We start from the raw sequence: 20062 nt of genomic DNA, 5'->3' as shown, positions 1-20062 counted from the left end.
AGAACAAGAGGAGACCATGACGATGCTACCTGCTGTACAGAGTAGCAGAAGCGATATCACCCGGACGTGCAACAAGCGCATGAAGCCCTGCTCTCGTGGGTTAGATTGGTAGTCATTCTCATTTTAGTGATGTCATCTTGGAATGGCTAACGGCATGGTTTCGCAAGCGACCAGCCTGAAGCTATTGTGTAAGCCGAATTAATACAGAGATGGTACGCTTCATGCTGCTACCACTCACGCCAAAGTGTTTTCGGATATGTCAATCGAATTAGGCCCTCGGCTCCTACGGCTGACTACCTAGAGATGCAATGCTGTAAAACTTAATATATAGACTTAGTTTCAGCCATCTCGCGTGATCCAGTCGCATCTCCAAAGTTGGTCTAATTGCGTTACTACACCAGCCTTTTGTAGGCTTAACTCGCATTGCTCAGTGGCCTTCAAGTTAGGAGCTAAAGATACAGTAGAAAAGGAGAAGAGGAGAGAGACATAAACAGTTTCCCATCCTCCCAATACTATACATTCCATTAATCCTACAGAATTGCCTAAGATCCTACCGTCCTAAGGCTAAAACTATCATTACGCCCTCGAGGCCTCATCCACCAGCAAACATCTGCTAACCATCTTGATGGCAAAACAACCACACGGCTTATAAAATTCGTAGTCCACAGCCATTATCCCCTGCTAGAAAAAGAAAACAGAAACTTCTCCTTCTCAGCTTACCGAACACATAACGTCAGTATCATAGACCTAGCCATCCCACTTTATTACCTCCCTCAATTCATTTTCCTCCAGCTCCTTTTATTTGGGCCGTTCGCTTGGCAGACTTTTCCGACCCTTGGCTTTATTGTGGTCGGACTCCGAGCTTCCCTACTCGCCTTCCTCGCCTCCCAGCTTGGCAATCCATTTGTTCATGTGCGAAAACTTTTCTTCAAACGTCCGCTGAAGTCTCTCGCCTGCCGCCCACATCGGGTCGCCCTTCTTCCAATACGTGAAGCAGTTCTCAAAGATTTGGCGCACGTCAACTAGAAAGTCTTCTTCGGTTGCGTACTGCTTCTGGTCCATCTTCTGCTTGATAGTGCTGAGGTCCATTGGCCTTGAGACTTTGTCGAGGTAATCTGGCACGCCATCCTCGACAGGATCGACTGGCTCCCGGAAAGGCCCGACAAGACGAGTCCAGAATCCTATCAATGGGTTAGTGACTTGATTATCCAGAGCATCAGCCAGTTGTATAATTTTACCTGGCCCTGACAGCATTCTATTCAGTAAGTCGGCACAAAAGTCGAGCTTCTGGTGTGTTGAAAATGATTTGCCATCTAAAATAGCTGCATTTGTGCGTCGCTTCTGTGGCTTCAGAGGCGGAGAAGAGCCAGATTTGCGATGTTGCTTGCGGCTTGAGCTGGTGTCGCTAGATATACCGCTAGATCGCCTATTCTTCTTCTTTGCACCAAGGGCTTCCTCGTCAGTCAGTTCATCGAGATAATGGACATTCTTTCGAATCACTGTCGTGATAGGGGTATTAGAAGTTTTAATTGAACTTGGGGGAACGGCAGCAACGGCAACTGCCGCAGTAGTGGTAGCTGGGGCTGGGGCTGGAGTTGAGGCTGGAGGAGCTGTCGTCTCAAACGAGCTCATCGTGACTACGAGCTCACTCAACACTTCTTGGGGCAATGATTTGGCAAACTCTGCTCTTGCATCTGAAGATCTCATATATTCCGCAGCCCAAGACAGTAGGAGAACTCGGATGGAAGAGCCCTCGGGGGTGTCTCTCCAGACCTGGATAAGGAGAGGCGTTGCCGGGATGCGGCCGGTGGTTCGTCGGCATTCGACCATTGCTTCTAGTGTATGTTCGCATAGCCCCTTGATGGCAAGTTTGTGACCCAAGTTCCAGAGGCCAACAAGTGATTCGTAGGAATTAACGTTGGTGCTGTCGTCTGCAATCTTTCCGCTGTAGAGAAAGCTTTGTATCAATCCGAATACTTCGGGCGTTGCATCTGGAAGCTTCACAATATGCTCTACCGCAGCCTCTTTGACATTTTCCTCGAAATATTTCTGATAGAACTCAGAACGATCGCAGAGAAAGTCTTTCTGAATGCCAAACGGTTGCTCATCGGCACCTACAAGGATGATGACGAATATGGGATGTGGTTGACTTGGGTGTTATTAGCACTTGCGTAATGCCGCGGCGGCCGGAGAGTCTTTTCTCTATTTTACAAAATTACTCACGTCCAGGAAAACGGTCTCTTAGCAGCGTCTTCTTTTAGTATCTCTCTTGAAGCTTCTTTGGGGGTCTCTGTCAGGGTTTCTTTTGGGGCTTCCTTTGGGATTCCATTTGGAGTGTCGTTTATGGCGCCATTTGCAGCTGCCTCTGGGGCTGCCTCTTTAGAGGGTGGATCAGGAGACATCGTAAGATATTGACCTGAGGAAGGAATTAGCAAAAGTCACATAAAACTGCCAAGTAAACAATCGCAATAGCTCAAGAGAGTGCAGTGGGTGTGAAGACGATGGAGAGAAGCCGATGCAATGAGGCAGACATGCGAACGAACGCATCGAAATCTCATATAGGACGGTGCTGCTCACGCTACTGATGAAGCCACCACGCGAGAGTCATTCTAGAATCACACGAAATTGAGAAGCCAGAAGACTTGAAGCGTTATGAGCGCGTCTGTAGATCCCGGAATAAAACAAAAGGTGAAAGAGAAGAGAGAGAAGAATTAAAGGATGCCGCTCGCGATCGGCTGCTTCACTCACTAAGGTATGCTGAAAACGCCAAAAACTCTAATAGACTCTTCGTACCTCTTGTCAATTTTGGCTCTGGGACATGCCGCAGCGCTCGATGCAATAAAATCAATTCGGGGCGTTCTGTGAGCTTTCAAAAGAGAAATGTCAAGAAATATCTGGTTGGTGATGGTCTTTAATTATCGTCGCAAATGGTGTTCTTCGCCGGCAGAGAAATTGCGAGTAAAAGAGCCATGAAGGCGACTTTCTGGAGCTGAGAATCAGGTGTGGCGCGTGTGGCTTGCAGTCGTGTTTGCGGCTTATGTAAGTCCAGACAAAAGGGAAGGTTGCATGCCTACCCTGGAATTTTGTTGGGTTCGCTTCAGGCTAGATTTATGAATAGCCAGTCAGCTGGGCTTGTAGGTGATGGATGCCATTCTATACAGATAAAACACAAATATGGGCTTCAGGATCAAATATCAGGTAGATTTGTTTATTTTCAGCGCGGCGGGAAGTGATGTAGCTGAAATGCTCATCGTCGCGCTGCTCTTCTAGTATAGATGCATATATACACAATCTGATCTGCATTCAGCATACTATTCTATCAACCATAATGTGAGCATCTAGTCTAGTCTATAGGTGAGTTAATCCAACTGTATCATATATGATAGCGCTAGTCAAAGAGAACAACTCCTATCTTAGAATAGCTGCTATAGCCAATGATCCTCACCAGCTCAAGTTGCTACCAGAGCAGATCGAACTATAATTGGACATGCAGATCGACGACATTTCACATTCTTCGCAGTGATAGTCCGAGTTCCCACTCGTTCACCGCTAGCTAGCTAAGCTCTGATATAACAATGCCAAGACCGAATATCTTCACTATGCAGATGGATAGTAGTAAATTTTAGGCTGATAGACTCTATCATTCGTTGCTATACAGCCCCCCAGATCAATTTCCACCAATTGAGACTGACTTATACATAGCCCTACAATCCTTCGACGAGGGGCTTTCATCACACCCAACAACACCAGGCAGCAGTCAGCCTTGCCCTCAGCCTTGCCCACACTGAGTCTTCATTAGCAATTCCATATCGTTGCCCATTGCAGCAATTTCGTTATTTATATGTGGCTCGAAATTCTCATTGCAGCTCAAAACATTCATATCAAAAAAAGAGAGAAAAAATCTAAACCTGACTACGCAAACATACAATCATATTCATTTCATAATCACATTAAAAGAAAAAAATGTCACGTTATCAGAACCCAGTCAAGCCGGGACTCGAACACATTCGCATCCAAATACAGTGTGGTGCCTGTGGGCAGCTGTTTATGCCTCGTGAGAGCCCAATCATTGCCAGTATGTAATAATCTCTCTCCCTTACTCCTCATTCAAGAAGGTATTTGCTAAAGGCGGGGAAAAAAAAAAACCACAGTAACTCAGAAAGGCTCATCTATCGAGATTCTCAATGCTTTCATGTTTGCGGGCGATGAATATTCGTATGAGAATAGCTACCGGCGCGCATGTGGCAAAGATGAAGTCTTCTGCAAGAACCCATATTGTATCACCTGCCGGAATAAGGACGAAAGTATAACTGTACATGCTGACTGTTTCCATCTCTTTGTGCAGCGATGCGTTGTCAAGAACGTTGCCGATGGGCCTGCACGAAAGAAAGAAATCTATAGGCGCCTTTGGCTGGCGGGAAGAAAGAGATATGCCTGGCGCGGGATAATTTCAAAAATCAAGTTCATGAGCAGCACCACTCTGGAAAGTCCCCCGCCAGAGACAATCAGCGAGATATGTGGCTTTCGAGACGTTTTCCTGCCAGAAGTAGCTCTGTTGATCCAGAGCCATTCGAGATCGCATATCCTCTGGAGATACTGCTCAGTTCTTAAGCTGGTGCGAGACCTGGAATTGGCAGAGTCGCTTGAAACTGCTACCTATCCGCTCCGCAAAGTGCTGTCGTGGTCCCGTGGCGAGCTCCCCAAGCTTGTACAAGATAAAAATCTTGCTGGCCCTTTTATTTTGCTTACACTTGATGCCCGTGGCGTCAAGAGTATTGAAAGGATCCCCGAAGTTCCAACAACCACAGGCACTGAGATACCTACCCCTTCTTTCTTATTTGCTCTAGCGACGGTAGAGAGGCTATCGGGTGCCAAGATAGAATTCGAGGTGTGTAAACCAGCGCCTGCTCCATTTTGGCCATTCGTTTCTTTTTTTGGATGCAAACGAGTCATAAGCTAACTGATATATATATATATATTCAGCTCGGAATGTGTCATTTCCACGTTGGACTGCATGATTTCGGCATCCGGAGCTCCCCGGCGATTTCAAACAAACACAACGACCTTTGGAGATTGAGCCTCTCTTCTACCAACTCTGTCAGTCTGGATCCGAACTGCTGCACGGGACTCTCCTTCTTCCTGCGCAACCACCATATTGTCGACATCCATGCGCATTCCACGCGGCATCCCCCTACTCATGTCGAGAAATTCAAGTACATGGAAGCCATGTTCGCTTCGGCCAGGGACGATGGCATCGAATGGATCTATATGCCGCTGACAGCGCAAGATGTAATCACCGCGATCAGGGCCAGAAAGCATGTGTTACCCAAGACGCCGTGCTACTTCACGGTAAGGAATAAGAAATGATACTTGAGCTAGATCGAGAAAAAGACTAACATCCATCCTTCTTTCAGTTCTATACAAAGTCTGGAGACAAGATTGTGGTCGGCACTCCCTATAAAGAACGGGGTGAACACACAACAAAAAGTCTAGAGGAAGATACGGTATACATACAGGAAAAAGATGCGCGGCAACATTTCAACCTCATCTACCAGATACGACCCAGCTTTATGCCGAGTGCAATCTACCCCGACACCGATACTGTGGCTGACGGTGACGCCGATAGCCAGTATCCTGTCCCAGTTATAGATCCTCCGCCAACTATAACGTCCCTTAGCCCATACGGCCTCAATCCCCCGCCTCCTCCCAAGGCCTTCTTCTCTTCCGCGTCTCTAGAGGGCATTCTAGACGTGCACGTCTTCACCGTGGGCTGGAAAAAGTTGTGCAAGGGCATACTAGTCGAGTATGAAAACGGGTCCAAGAGAGCCTTGGGGCAGTGCCGCCTGGGCTTGGATGAAGTCCAAAGCTGGCACAAGCCTCTCAGCATGCATTACATGCCTGAGGATTACGAACGGAATGTTTGTGATCTAATCCGCGAGACCCGCACGTCTAAAAGCGCTGTGGTTACGTTTGACTCTGAGAGCAGCCACAGGTCTGAGGATGGCTCGATGGAGGAGAACTATTACGAGTTGAAGGGCCGTCTTAATTTCTGGTTTACCTTTCATGCTATTGAGTTACAGTTTGTAGATGGCTAGCTGTACTGCTGTTTCTACTGCTTCTACTGCTTCTACTGCTTCTACTGCTTCTACTGCCTCCACTGATGTTTTAAGACAAGTCTCTTGTAATCTTAATGCTCTTACTCCCGATAATGTGTGGATTTTCTTCTAGCACTATTCCCCCCCCTTACATTTCCCTTTTGATACGCCAATGCTCTCTCAAGTATGTTGGTCGCCCATCTACAGCTTTGAGCCATGCGATATAGGCTAGAAAACCAGTATTCATTTCAGTCCCAAATTTACCCAGATAACACAGCCTCAGAGAAGAATAAATCCGTCTCGGCAGCGGGTAAGAAGACGACGGCTGCTCGTAGGATTGCCTAGGAATAATGTATTTCGCCGTCCGCTGCCGTTCTTATAATAGAGCCAATAGCAAGCAATCCCGCGTCTTATGTCGTTGGTTGAGCATTAATTCGGCCTACCTGAGATGCCTATTTTCCCTAGCTAGACAAATTTGGATTTGGGCACAAAACCCCAATAAAAAAAGACAATGCGGCTAAAGGAAAGCAGGGCTCCCATGAAGCTTGGGAATTTAGCCTGTTACTTGGAGAGTCTCACTCAGGTTTATACACGGATACGCATATGCATTATGCTTCAGAAATAGTAGTAGCTCTTCGAGGCCTGGACCTGACTGAAGTCCTTACCGGCTTAAAAGTATGAACCATGATCCATGACGCAGGAGTATTGCGGCGTTCATCATTGCAACTCACATGCTTACCAGTGAGAAGGGCCGTTTGCCTACACTAAGGCAAGTAATATGGCTGTGCAACCGACCCCAGACTCTCTCCCCATGTAGATCTCGTTTCAAACAACTACTATGCTGCTGCCGCCAGGTAGTATTTCTAACTAGTAGTACCTGTCGTGCTGTAGTATGCATTATCCAACGCAGCGCATGGAGCTTTTGCTAGTACCTTACACCTTATATGTATAGCCGATCGTACATAGACCAGTAGCGATCTATACCCTGCCATCTGTGCTTTTTCCCTCACCCCGGACCATGGTGTAACCACACGGAAGCATTAGATGCGCATCCGATGCAGGGCTCCCGTTATAGACTGCATATGGTAGTAAATGGAGGGGGTGGAGGGTAGAGAGGGGGAGTTTGCGATTGTCATTCCTTGACTATGCCTACTATATGCTACTACACACATGTGTATTCAAGAGCCTTTGACGTAAAAGATCTTTTGCTCTGGCCGAATAGGTCTGGAATCCAACTAGCAGCCCGCGTGTATCTGCGCCTAGGCTCGGCGCACGCATGCACTCCGCATGTGTCAAGCTGCTGTATGGCGCATGGCACTACCGAGGGGTTCTCGGCCCCCATTGAGAACTATTGTGCAGACAGCCCTGTTGGCAAAGACGGCTACCTGAGGGGTCCAAATGTGAGCGATAAAGAGTAGAATGAATGCAGAGGGTAGCATTTCCTGCGCTCCCCGCCAATCGCCGATCTAGACAGCAGCTTTGTGAGGGCACTTTTGACAATATAACGGCCCTTGTCGGCTTGCAGCGAGAATGCCCACGTTTCGCACCTCCACCTCCAGAGTCGGCTCCAATCGGGGCGTGCCGACAATGGCGGCTTTTCAACGACCCGACCCCCATGCAGTATTTCCCATGTCGGCAGGTTGGTACGCTTCTTGACGGGCATTGACAGCGGCCGAATTGATCGTGCAAAGGGCTCATAAACATAAGTACCCGGCATAGCCGCGGGATTCCGTGGGATAAGAAGGCAGAAACAGAGCGTCATTTGTTCCTCTGCAAAGGAACCGGGCAACGCATCCGATTCGTTAGAGCTTGATAAGCTCACAGTGGCATAGGTAGCAGCAAACAAGCTCGCTAAGCAAAGAACCCAACCTTTGCGGTTGCATTCATTGTGGCACGGGAAACGGTTGCAATAGTACCTAGTAGGCAATACTATCACCCCATTACACTACACACATACTGTACCATGCCGCGCTGCAGTATTACATAGTAGCAGCCTCTTGGTTTTCTTTCTCCCCGTCCTCGGTAGCAGGAATATGCCATTATCTCCGCAGCGCGCTTGTTGCGTGCTAGCCGTCGATCCGGGCATGGGGAGGACCACGTTGGCAGTTGTGTGGACGGGATGGCGCCGCGTTCTTTTCTGGACGGGCCATGGGAGACCTCGGCGCAATTCTAATCTACAAGTTGTTATCAGCATAGCCGGCACCAATAGCAAGTACATGGCATCTCACTCAGCACTTGGTAACCTTGATAACGATCAAGCTCCCAGCCAGCTACTACCTAGGTAGTTAGTAAGTGGCATATGCCCAGTTCCGAAATTTCCCTCAACGGCGGCTCAGTATAACGGCAACGCTTCCGGCTGTGTGGTTTCAATGGCGCAAGGCTGCGTCACGCTCGGCAGTAAGAAAATGCTCAACCGTCTTCGAGCCTCTCATCGTACCACAGCCCGGGTCGCGATAAGACGAAACAGGCCGAGGACGTAAGACGGCTGTTCGAGCCTCTGCAACGAGCGTAATCGTATTGGCAGTATTGCTACTGTGCACCTCGTCTCGTCTCGTATTATTGTCTGACCCGCCGCATAGCAATAGGTACTGTCCGCCCAGATAGTGCGTGCACGGTGGTCGGCCGTCCTTGGCTGAGCGCTTTTTCGCTGCTCGAACCATCACCCCATACGGAGTAACAGACCCCAGAGCAGAGCGCTGGAGGAGAGACTCCACCACGCCTGAATGTCTCAGACTGACTTGGGGCCAAAAAAAAGCCAAGGCCAGCCAGCACTGGCCTTTTTTCCCGTCTGGAACCGGCCGGCCTCAATGCGCACTTGGCGACGGCTTTCGGCGGCCGCACGCAGAAGAGGCCAAGCCTTGCGGTTGATTTGAGGAGAACCTTTGTCTTTCGCCATTTTCGTGTCTTGGATGGCTTTCTGCAGCGTCCAATTGGGAATTACATTACTTCATTCTGCATGCGTGCACGGCAGTTCTTCGCCACACAACGGTTGCGATGACGATACATGCCCATCCCAGGACTAAATCCGAGTCCACATTTGTGCATAATAAGGCACAAGGCAAAGAAAAATAAGGCTGCCTGCTCCCACCCGCCCTGCCTGGGCATGTTCCACTCTTTGTGAAGGCAGTCCGTCGTTGAAAAAAGAAATTCGGCAGGAAAAAGTCATAGCCCTGGTGGGAAGAGAAAGAAAAGAGAAGCAAAAAAAAGCGGCTAAGAGGCGTGTCTCTACGAAAACGTGGAGTCGGATCGGGGATTTTGCGCCATGTATCTTTTCCCCACAGGTACAAGCAGCAGCCTGTGGATCGTCAAAATTTCTCAAAACCAGCGAAGCCGGCGACCAGCCAGCGCCAAAAGAGCCAGGAGAGAGCGAGCCGAGCGAGAAGGTAAAAGATAACGGTGGAGACAGGCACGCTTAGCCCGCGCTGATGCAATTAGGAGAATTTTTTTCCAGAAGCATGTGGGCAGACGCATGGACCGCGCGCATCTCCAAGGCGGCCTCATGCTCTAATCTGAGGCTGTGATGGGACACCGAATTCCGTGATGCCATCTACGGCGTTAGCTGCCCTGCTATAAGCAGTAATTCCCAGGCTAGCAGTAGCTTTTACGTACTATTGAGGATCTGATAAGGCGTAATAAAAAGAAGAGAAAAAAAATTTAGACAGAGAACCCTGTTTGCTTTCGAGGCTAACAGGAAACGAGAAAAAAAAAAAAGCTTTCGGCGACACTTTGACAATGTCCTTGGCAGGCAGCCAGGAACAAGACGGCAGCCTCATCGTGTGGCTTGGCAGTTGACATCGATTAAAACGGGCCAAGAGGTGGCAAACGTCAACGAAAAAGAAAAAGAAAAAAAAAAAGCGAATTCCGACGTGACGCCGAACAGTGCCCATCAAGGTCCCGGGCACAACTGCGCACGCCCTGCGGCTGTCTGTCTGTATGTACGAGGGAGCTCCGAGCCGAAAGGACTGACTACTACACATGTCAGCCGAGCCGGGGGCCGATATCACATCATGCCAGAGCATCGTGAGCCTTGTTGAGTCGCAGCACGGACGGACTGTACCACATGCTAGTGGTTGCGTAGATGAGATGAATCTTGTTGGGGGTTTCTTCGCAGCAGAGGGGATAAGTCGCAATCTTCCCCAAGCAAGAGCCGCTGCCTAGAAGCATCGTGCACCAAGCATTTAAGGCGTCATATCTTGGTAGAGCCAATCCAATTCGTCAATCAATTCACTGCTCTGTAGTTTTGTCTTCTTCAATAGACCAGACCAGTACATATCATTATACACCAATTCACGCTCGATACATACATACATGTACAACTACCTAACTTACTAGTAGACCGTTAAACGAAATTGTCAACCCGCTCAACCAAGCGCGCATAGTGGATTTTAACGCCTCGATACTCCTCCTTCCCCAGACACGGACATTGGACGGGGCTGAAAAAACAAAGGTCCAGTGGACCAGACAAGAAAAAAAAAACATGTGAGTCAATAACTCAACAGAATGCCATATAGCGGGCTGGGGGGAGATGGATCCACGGTCTGGAGTTATGCCCAGCTTATATCACATGTCGGTTCTAGACACTGCCCAGGCTCAGGCGGCTTTAAAAAAAATAGTAATACTAAAAACAAAAGGCAATTATTCCCGCCTCAGACGCCGGACCAAGCTGAACTCCATGTCCATGACGTCGTGATAGCACGACAGGGCTATCGCATCCAATTGGCCTTAGCTTGCATCTCCTCCGGTACATACTGTATATTCCTACCGGGTGCTACAATGATCAGGCGATATGCACACTCAGATCATTCCGCAACCCGAAAATATCCCGTCTTTTGTTTCATTGTTAGTTAGTCAGGGTCGTAGAGATGAGATGCCATGTGCGCGGAAGAGTCTCTCCGATTAAATAAGCCTCGACCATTTCATTGGAGCCTTCAGTTGACTTAGTATTGCTATCACGACTCGGTATAATGTGCAGAAGCAAAGTATGTAGATACTACTACTAATGGACATGCCGAGGCTGGAACACTCAGAATTAAACTAGAATGCAACAACATCTACTCTAGTCTAGTCTATCAAAACACAAAGGAGAGAGAAAGAGAAAAAACTATCAGCTCTCGCTTTGCAGACAGCTATATCATATAGAGTAGTTCTCCGTGCCTAGCAGTAGCGTGCAAAATCTCCATCTATTCGATGAAAATGGGATCTAACCCCAAATTAACATCCCGGCCGGGACGACGCCGCCACCTCGTCATGCTATTGTTCGCTAGGGCTTTGCCTCGATATGAGAGCAAAAGCCGCCCGCTTTGGTGGGGAGATGCGGCTCCATCTGCGCTCCATCTCGGAAACACCTACGGCGCAGAATGGGCTCTTCGGCCGTTTGCCGGCGCTTAAGCCACCCCCAATTTTTTCTTTTTTTTTTTTTTTTTTTTTTTCCCCTCTGCCCAGCTCTCCAGGTAAGTACGGTGTAGTCAGCTAGTCATTCAATCAGTCAGTCAGTCTCGTTGTTACTTCGGTCGCCATCCCCGGCATCGTCGTCCTCATAATAGTAATCTTGAAGCCCTTCCTCCGCCTCCGACTCATCCTCGGTTAGGCCAGCGTTTTCGCCCAAGATAAGATCCTCACTCCCTTGCCATTGAGACGGCGGCGGTGGCAACGCATCTTCATCCTCGTCTGCCCAACCATAGTCCTCATCGTCGTCGTCGCTGTCTGGCACCTCCAGGTCCGTCTGCCCCAGTTTCCTTTTTGGTCGCGGTGCTATAGCCGCCACCTCCATGTCCGAACTGCTTGCCTCGTAGTGGACACTTGATATGCCGGCCTGGTTGTCCAAGTTGAGATTAGTATTTCGCAAATGCCGACGCTTAAGGAGGATCAATGTAACCCACAGATTCAACTTTAAACGCAGACACATGCTCGACGGCGTCTTGGGCCGCCCTGCCATCAATCTTTTGCAGGCCAGCTAGAAAGACGCTGGACGACTTGCTGGCGTTCCACGCCCAGTCCCGGAATAGAACTAGCCTTGTAGACACACCCTGCTCCCAGACCGTGGTGTTGATCGACGGGATTAGTGTGGCCATCTGCTCGCTTCGCATCTTGGTTGCACATTGCGATAAAAGTACCACGGCGCAGTTCTTAGTCGCGGCGAGCTTTTGCAACGTGGTGATTATAAATTGTAGACCTTGTAGGCGCTTTGAAGCCTGAGTGGGACCTAAGGAGGTAGGTGTGAGAGAAAAAGACAAAATCTCGAGCTTGGTGTATAAGTATAAGAACACACCTTTTGCAGGCTTTTTGGCCCCCTTTCCTTCCAATGACCTCGGCAAGGAAGAATTAATTAGAGCCGACAAAGAACTAATGACGATGAGCGAAACATCAGCAGCAATAGCGGTTGTTGCTGGTCGAGATATGAGCGCAAGCAGATGAGGCAGTGTCATGCAAGAGTAGCGAACCAGCTTGGCTGGATCTATGTCTTGAACATTCTCTATATTCGCCAAGAGTCGGGACTCTTTTACGCTTTTCAGCACATTTGCTATTCTCTGTGTTTGTAATTTCTGGAAGCAATCTGGATGTCATGCCCCGTGTTAGTTCTGGTGACGATATCAAGAATCGAGTATCATTTGTATTCGTCAAACCGACCTACCCAGACCACACCGTTACCATCACTCAGGGCATTGGCGGCCAATTGGATCCTGTAACATCCATCAGTATATAAATCTTCATAATGCAAATTTATATACATGTATATATCACTGAGACCTCTTACCCTAATGCAGTCTTGCCACAGCCAGGAGGACCCCATATCTCGGTTACCTGACCTCGCTTGACGCCGCCATGCACGGTAGCATTTTGCGAATCTTGCGAGTCCTCTAGTCCCAGCAGTGCACAATCAAGAGCTGTCAAGCCCGTCGATATATGAGCAGCCGGATCAGCCTTCAAATCTTCCAAAGCTTGTGAAGCCGGCACGGTTGGAAGACGATCTTGACCCCTCCTTCGTTAGCATACACACACACACCAGCCAAGCCAGCACAAGAAACACTCACGCGTCGAGCTTGGGATGTCAAAACTGGCTGTATCATGGCCATGGATGGCATGATAATCCATCATCCATAGCCGGCTTGCCCCGGATCTCTGGCCAAGCTACCCGATCTTGGCTGCGCAAGCTGCACGGGCGTGAAGCGGCGTTCATTTTGGAGACGTGCACAGTAAAGCACGAAAGCACGTGATTTCAGTTTACTACATTACGGGTGTCCGAAAGCGGCAATCAGCTCCACTGCAATCTATCTACACTCGTACAGTACACAAGAACCAAATACTATTTGCTTAATCGCAACCCAATATCACTTTGCTTGTTGTCAGTCACTATCATCTGATATTTTCTTCATCCTTGATCTGTTTACTTGCATTTATTTGCACCACGAAATCCTACAGGCCTCAGCTCAGACTTGCGGAGAATTGCGCTCTCGTATCGGCGAATCTCAGCCTACCAGGGCCTGTTTGAGCTTGTCGCCTGTGCGGCGTATTCCAGACCTCAATAGCTTGGCCCTTAGTCATGACTCTCTGCGCAAAGCGGGTACAAGGAAAAAGCACTGTTAGCAGCTGAAGGGGGTGCTGATATTGGAGAGGATACAGCCGAGTATTACTCCGTTTTTTGTGTGCTTTTTGCACTTGGTTTTTTTGACAACGTTGCATGCATTTTGATGGGTAGGTTTCTATTGTTGAGTGTTTTGCCACTCTGTCTCGGCGTCAACTTGGCACCTTTTAACAACTACACACTACCAAGGTACCACTTTGTAGATAGTGTCCAGTAGCTGTTTTACATGCCAATATTTGCTTGTTTTCGAGAGACCTAGCATCACTTCTCCTTCCACCCCGCATGCCCATTACCAAACTATGCTGTACTCTCAATAGCCTTCAAAACGGCGACTCGGTACTAGCCAAAACAACCCGATACCCATCCGCATCCTCAAACGTCTTCCCACATCGATCCCAGTAAGGGTTGAAGCTCGTCACGGCGCCAAACCCAGCCCTCTCCATGCGCGCCACTGCCTCCGCATACTCCTTCTCCTCAGGCAGGTAAAAGACGAGCAGGTTGTCCTGCGTGGGCGCACGGCCGGCGGCGTGCCCGGTCTTTGCCGTGAACTCGAGGTGGTACCCTGCACCCTTGTGCCCGAGCATGATGCCGTCGAAGCCTTCGTGCTGGTTGAAGCGGAAGAGCAGCTCGAAGCCGAGGCCGTCGACGTAGAATGGGAGCAGGGCGTCGATGTTATCGGACGGCCGGGCCACCCGAAGGATGGCTGACTGGATGGGCATTATTGTGGTTTGATAGGTAGGCAATTGGGCTGCGTAGGTTGCTGTTGCGGACTTTCCGAGACGCAGATGTGGTGTTCTTTAGAGAGAGAGCGAGAGAGAGAGCGATAGCTTGTAGTATCCCAACTATCAAAAGCCGAAGCAACAACGCAAAGATATCCGCGCAATGAGCATGCTTAAATTTAACTCATTGCTTATATATATCGGCTCTATTCGTAACTACGAAGCCATAGAGAAGTTTTGCTTTCCCAAGTTCAGCAATATTTGTTTCGTATTCAACAGTTGCGATACGAGCCGAGGAAGAACTCCGCAAGCAGCAGCAAAAGGGCGCTGATTGACGTCACTCCATGCTGCAATGTTCATTCAGTAGAAGCCCAAGAGTCCAGTCGAAAGAGAGGACTTTTTAGCTAATAAAGACATGAACAGAGGAGTAGCCGAAAGACGTCAACTCATCTATGCCGTATAAGTTGACATAACCCGAACGAGAGAGAACCCCTCATTCCCGGGGTTGAGTCTTGCAAGATCTAGCCCAGGGTCTTAGCCACATCTCGGCCGTACTGTGTTTGAGTGCCATAGGGCAAGCCACAGATGGTCGAATTAAGGTGCGAGATTTGCGCCTCAGATGCTGTTAGAGCGAGTTACGCTGCAGTCTAGAAACTTCCATGCGCTAGATCTGGGGAAAACGCCATACTTTGTCGAGATTTGTATGGGGTAAAATGGCAGCCTAGCAAGATCTGCAAGCCTTCTCTCGCCATCGACGATGCAAAACCACTGCTCCCTGTATCTCCAGGCTCACTGTCTGAAAAGGCAGGCAAGCATGTTTGAATGCTCCATAACGCCGCAAACTATTCCCGCCAAGCAAAGTCCGCCTCGCAGCCTAATGCGGCCTTTTCTTTCGAGGGAAGCTCGGCGTACTCCGGGCAGGCACATATCAAAAAAGACATGTACATAAAACTTATGCCGCACGCACACGTAGGCACACACTTCCAAGGATATTTTTCTTTCTCTTCTTTTCTTTGCTCGGTCCCCCATACGGCCATGCTCCCGTGGAGCGGGTCTTTTCTTCTTTTCTAGAACGCCACAAAGGGGGTGTGTTCAGTGACCCCCAAGACAAGGCTACTCGCGCGGCGTCGCCGAGATTCTCCCACAGCAATGGACACGCACGCACACACACACACACAACAAATACGATGGTAAGTACATACTGTACTGGTAGTAATAAAATCGTAAACCAAGTTGGGGGTGGATTGGGAAGCGAAAACGAAGTCGGGCTGTAAGGGGCAGTGCGGCACAAACAAGCCGCAGAGGGAATCGAAGCCCAGTTTCACCCTCCGTACGACATTTCCAAGGCCCTGGCATCATGATAGGCCATGGTTGCTTTTGGGTGTAAATGCAGCCTTTGTTAGCTTGGCGAATCGCTGGCCTGTAGTTCGCGCGCGTTACATTGAAACCTCTCTTGTCACGCATCATACGTGGTGCCAGTCGCTGTGTGACAGCAAACCAGTTCGCAGCCGAGCCAATTAGTATGCGTCTTTGCATTGAGCAAAGTCGAACCATGAGTAGACACTCGCAGCAGTTTTGCTAAGCCTGTCTCTCCTCCACCACTACCACCACAGCCACACCCCGAATCATGGCACGTATCGCATCCCCATCTTTTCCTGTCTCCCCGTGGGGTGAGGGAATGATGAGCCCCTCTTTTACTTCATTAATCGTAACGGCAGTTTGTTCCTGCGTCAGGCGGACAGGGTAAAAGGCATAGAAGATTGCAAATATGAAAAGGAAAGGGATAAAAAACTCAACAATGTTTCAGCCTAAAGGCAATTCTCGATGTTGGGTAGCGGCCATCGACACAAAACGACTCGTCATGTTGAAGAAGGTTTGCGGAAGAATTAGAGCTTACGGTATCCCCCAGACCAAGATTTTGCCCTATACCCTGCAGTATTGCCATTTTTCCCTTGTTATTCACGGGGAGAGGCCGAAAGAGCGCCTCGACGTTACGACAGGCTATATCCAATGCGTGCACAAGGACATGGAACAGAGGTGCCCGCACTTTTGCGTTTCGACAACTACGGAAATCGTGGCGAGGCGAAGGTTCTCCAGGTTTTAGCGCACACCCCCATGGAGGCGTAACACGTTGCATCGTAAGAAAATGAGAAGGGTTAGGACGAGAAAAAAAAAGGAAGAAATAAAAAGTCCCTGCCTGGACCCCAAGCTTGAGGGCTTGATGATGCCACTTTAGGACCCCATTGGCCCTTTGACTTTCTCACTCAATTTTCTTTTCGGCTGGCGCTGACCATCAGCTACCACGAGTACAGTAGCAATGTAGGTAATAGCACGGAAAAGCGCTATTAGCCGTTCTCTGCCGTACACCCCTTTGGGCGTGAAACTTGCCAATTCATTAGCCGGCGGCGGGATCGTCTCTTATCAGCACAAGTGTTGCAATCTTCGAAGCCAAGCAGCCAATGGCCTCGGCCATTGCTCGGCTATCGCACGGGCGAAAAATCAAGCCCTTCGATGCGTTACAGGCGAAAAAAAAAAAAAAAAAAAAAAAAAAAAAACTAGGTGAATAGCCCGTCTCCAGCATACCGAGCCCCGCCTTCTGGGGAAATTGGCCGGAAATTTTGGGAGTAGAGATAAGCACGTGGGCGATATTGAGGTCTGATTTGGGGCCTTTCGGTCAGTAGCCTGCTCTCGTGCGCGCTGAACCGGTAAAAGGGATTCTTGAGGCGACTGGCTGGAGCCCGCAAAGCCAAGCTCATGTCCCTGCGTGTACAATTTCGTGTTACATGTGAAAACAGGACTTTTTGGCTTCTTGGCGGCTGTGGTGAAGATAGGGATCCGAGGAGACCCGGATGCAGTATCCCAGCATTGCCACCAACATATTGTTCCCAAGGCAAGGCTTGGCAGGCATTTCAGGAAAATAGATCCCCAGCCTGAAGTCGAATCTGGCATGTTCTTCTGTCAATACTACGGTACACTGAATACCTAGTACTTTCTTTGACATGTGCTTTGGCTCTAGAGTTGGACCCTGCTCCTCCGTAATTCAGCCGAAGAGGCCGACTCTGCCGGGACGTTGGATGTCAAGTCTCTGGCCGTATCTGGAAGGTTTTCCCTTTGGGGAGATCCATTGCGAACCGGCATCTCGGTTGAAACGAGGAGGAATATGTATGTTGGTTGGTCCTTGCATGCCATGCTCAACCTGGCACCGGTGCTCCTACTCCCAACCTTATGCACACAACATAGTATTCTCCTGCTGAAAAAAGAAAAGCAAACTGCTACTAGTCATCCTCAATTATGAGGCGTATTCCTCCTGGACTGGAATGTACGCAGTAACCAGCCGTTTGCGCCGAGTATTGATCCGGGGGAAACAGGCACTTTCAGATATCTGATACGGAGTGCAAAAGTAGCCCATAGATGGACCGAATATTCAACGAGGGCCATGCGCATCAATCATGCCTCGTGCTCAGATATTCCTTATCTCTCTTTTGCATGTCCCCCTGTGCGGACTTTAGGCGGGCACTGACTTGCACTGGTGGAGGTTGCCAGGGTTATCGTCAGGATACTAACACCTGAGCGAAAATGGCGCTACTATGGCCTCATCAGTTATGCCACCGTTGGTAGCGGTAATCCTGCTTGATGTATTCCAATAGTATAGGTGTTGCGAATGGGGCGTTATGATAGATCGCCGAGTAAACGCGAAGGATTGGTTATTAGTTTATCTAGAGAAGGATGCCGGAGCCGTCTTGTTATTCCAGACCGAGTCGCAACCATCAAGCTCCTCACTCCTTTTCTGCTCCTTTGGCGTGTAGGTCTTGTGCGGTGCATAACCCCGTATTGGCGGAAGATTTGATCGTTTCTTTTTTTGGGGCTATGAAACCGATATGTACCTCAGGCTCTGTAACCTCTGTTTCATGCGCTGCGTCCAAGCTCAGGTCGTATTCTCAGTGCTGCTGCAAAGTTCCCTTGTCCGGGGTGTCGGCCGGGCTTCCCCGTTCCGAGAAAAGTTACGTGGCGGTTTGGTTCGGTGACAAGGGAGCAGCATTTCAGGAGATCTAAGATCAATGGGCACCCCGGAATTTCCTGAAGCAGCCTAGGGGCGCAAGGGTTGAAGGTACATGCAGCATCGAGCGTACCAGGAAAGCTGATGGTGGTACAGGCACAAAGCTGAAAGGCCTAGTACAGGCAGCACAGATACATCAATACACCGAGAGCAACCTCTGGGAAGGCCCGTTCTCGGTCGCAGAAAAGAGCTGAGAATGCGCGCTAATCGAAATGGCGAATTCGCTTTTACGGATGCCTAGACCGTCGATGGGGGCGCTCCAACACCATTGCGGATCTCTTTTCTTGCTGCTGAAGCCGCATAGCACGCCTTGCTGATAAGGATAATACCAGTAAGACAGTTGAATGGGGACGGTGGATAGACTACTGGACTAGCAATCTCTTTCTTATTCTGCTCTGCGCCGCACCAATTGCAGGGAAAACGGAGAGTATCTGTCCAGAGATAGCAACCCCCACATTCTACCGTAGGGAGGGAACCAGGGGGTGTTTCTGGGGACCCCGGCCGGGGCAAGAATGGAGGTAGCGTAATTTGACAGGGCCCTCTGTCTCCCAGACTTTGTTGCCGCGAGAATAAGGAAGGTGAAGAGTCATGCAGAACAGATAGTCGGGAGCGTATCTTGGACCACCGGAGCATGTACGGGAGTACTTTTGGCTTTCCAAGGGCACGCTAGGAATGGCGAACGCCACTCGGCGCCGGTTGGCGGACTGGCAATCATAGGAAAGAAGGAAAAGTCTGGGGAATGTGTGTGTTGCACACAAGGGCTAGAATTTGCATATCCGCACCCCATGTCTCATGGACCGTAGAGATCGCCCAAGAGGAATCACGATAGAGCCGCTTCAATCAACAGGCTCGGTTGCGGAAACGGCACTACTGACACTAGGACTGGGGACAGAGGAGCGATTATTCTTCACTCCGCAACGCAGCACGAGTAAGCGGAGAAGCAAGCTTTCTGCCGGCGGGCCAAAGCAGATTGATCATCGTAGGCCTGGCACTCGCTGGGCTCATGAGGTTTCATTCTGATCTCGTTCTTGTTAAACCAGCTGCAACCAGACATCTCTCTATCCTTGCTTCAACCAAAGACAGCGGCAACCAGTAATATGTTGTAGTGGACGTTTCCATTCGCGGAAAACGGGCAACGCAGCCGTGTCTCGGCTATATGGCTGGCACCTCTTCACCCTTCTCTACTGCCCGTTGCTTCTCCCTTGGTGTACGGCCTGGTTTCCGTTTGTCATGTTGGAGGGCTATCGTCACGTCGACCAGCGATCTTCAGAGCCAATCTTGCCTCACCTGAAGGACAAGCATGGGTAGCGTTAGAACCAATGCGAATACTACCTGCCCGACAGCGCACTATGCTGTAAGCGTATGGCTGGCTAAGCGCCCGAGCAGCGAGCCGCAATCACTCATGCCTTGTCCGTGCGATCAACTGATTTGACAGGAAGCGTGACCACATACTCCATGGGGTTTTGCGGCCATGGAGCGATAACCTAACGGTAATGAGGATGGGCCCCATTGTCATATCTCCCCTCCCCGATATGGAGCGGCCCAGATGATACGGAGTGGTACCTGGTGGTCGATGATATGGTAGCCTGACCCAACAGGCGAGCTGTCA

The 20062-nt window shown here is 49.6% G+C and overlaps 6 protein-coding genes across 6 annotated transcripts; 2 read left to right on the top strand and 4 right to left on the bottom strand.

Annotated features, from left to right (window-relative positions):
* Positions 1 to 494: 494 nt before the first annotated feature.
* TrAFT101_000950 (uncharacterized protein) lies at positions 495 to 2935 on the bottom strand. Its single transcript, XM_024903318.2, has 4 exons — positions 2749 to 2935; positions 2224 to 2416; positions 1239 to 2149; positions 495 to 1181 (listed from the first exon to the last, which is right to left on the bottom strand). The coding sequence occupies exons 2-4, from the start codon at positions 2400 to 2402 to the stop codon at positions 868 to 870; spliced, it is 1404 nt and encodes a 467-aa protein (XP_024765184.1). The 5' UTR covers positions 2403 to 2416; positions 2749 to 2935; the 3' UTR covers positions 495 to 867.
* A 784-nt stretch (positions 2936 to 3719) lies between these two features.
* On the top strand, positions 3720 to 6150 carry TrAFT101_011985 (uncharacterized protein). Its single transcript, XM_024899238.2, has 4 exons — positions 3720 to 4075; positions 4152 to 4888; positions 4984 to 5349; positions 5415 to 6150. Exons 1-4 carry the CDS (start codon positions 3964 to 3966, stop codon positions 6093 to 6095), a joined length of 1896 nt encoding a protein of 631 aa, XP_024765183.2. The 5' UTR covers positions 3720 to 3963; the 3' UTR covers positions 6096 to 6150.
* Positions 6151 to 11580: 5430 nt separating this feature from the next.
* TrAFT101_000949 (uncharacterized protein) lies at positions 11581 to 13190 on the bottom strand (the record flags this gene model as incomplete). The annotated part of the gene is made up of 6 exons (XM_024910889.2): positions 11581 to 11907; positions 11975 to 12297; positions 12364 to 12648; positions 12723 to 12775; positions 12850 to 13063; positions 13127 to 13190. 6 exons carry the CDS (start codon positions 13188 to 13190, stop codon positions 11581 to 11583), a joined length of 1266 nt encoding a protein of 421 aa, XP_024765181.1.
* An 807-nt stretch (positions 13191 to 13997) lies between these two features.
* TrAFT101_000948 (uncharacterized protein) lies at positions 13998 to 14396 on the bottom strand (the record flags this gene model as incomplete). The annotated part of the gene is made up of 1 exon (XM_024899133.1): positions 13998 to 14396. The coding sequence occupies one exon, from the start codon at positions 14394 to 14396 to the stop codon at positions 13998 to 14000; it is 399 nt and encodes a 132-aa protein (XP_024765180.1).
* A 1768-nt stretch (positions 14397 to 16164) lies between these two features.
* TrAFT101_000947 (uncharacterized protein) lies at positions 16165 to 16500 on the top strand (the record flags this gene model as incomplete). The annotated part of the gene is made up of 1 exon (XM_066126203.1): positions 16165 to 16500. One exon carries the CDS (start codon positions 16165 to 16167, stop codon positions 16498 to 16500), a length of 336 nt encoding a protein of 111 aa, XP_065982302.1.
* Positions 16501 to 16791: 291 nt separating this feature from the next.
* Positions 16792 to 17152, bottom strand: TrAFT101_000946 (uncharacterized protein; the record flags this gene model as incomplete). The annotated part of the gene is made up of 2 exons (XM_066126202.1): positions 16792 to 16876; positions 16980 to 17152. The coding sequence occupies 2 exons, from the start codon at positions 17150 to 17152 to the stop codon at positions 16792 to 16794; spliced, it is 258 nt and encodes an 85-aa protein (XP_065982301.1).
* Positions 17153 to 20062: the final 2910 nt, after the last annotated feature.

Source organism: Trichoderma asperellum, chromosome 1 (genome assembly GCF_020647865.1).
Source record: "Trichoderma asperellum chromosome 1, complete sequence".
NCBI classification, from domain to species: domain Eukaryota; kingdom Fungi; phylum Ascomycota; class Sordariomycetes; order Hypocreales; family Hypocreaceae; genus Trichoderma; species Trichoderma asperellum.
This window is presented reverse-complemented; position numbering and strand designations above follow the sequence as displayed.

Excerpts from the sequence above, each read along its gene's own strand:
- TrAFT101_000950 (XM_024903318.2), bottom strand. The coding sequence starts at position 2,402 with ATGTCTCCTGATCCACCCTCTAAAGAGGCAGCCCCAGAGGCAGCTGCA. Across the intron at positions 2,150-2,223 it reads AAGAGACCGTTTTCCTGGAC|TCAACCACATCCCATATTCG; the intron begins GTGAGTAATTTT and ends ATAACACCCAAG. Across the intron at positions 1,182-1,238 it reads TAGAATGCTGTCAGGGCCAG|GATTCTGGACTCGTCTTGTC; the intron begins GTAAAATTATAC and ends ACCCATTGATAG.
- TrAFT101_011985 (XM_024899238.2), top strand. The coding sequence starts at position 3,964 with ATGTCACGTTATCAGAACCCAGTCAAGCCGGGACTCGAACACATTCGC. Across the intron at positions 4,889-4,983 it reads GTGCCAAGATAGAATTCGAG|CTCGGAATGTGTCATTTCCA; the intron begins GTGTGTAAACCA and ends ATATATATTCAG. Across the intron at positions 5,350-5,414 it reads AGACGCCGTGCTACTTCACG|TTCTATACAAAGTCTGGAGA; the intron begins GTAAGGAATAAG and ends TCCTTCTTTCAG.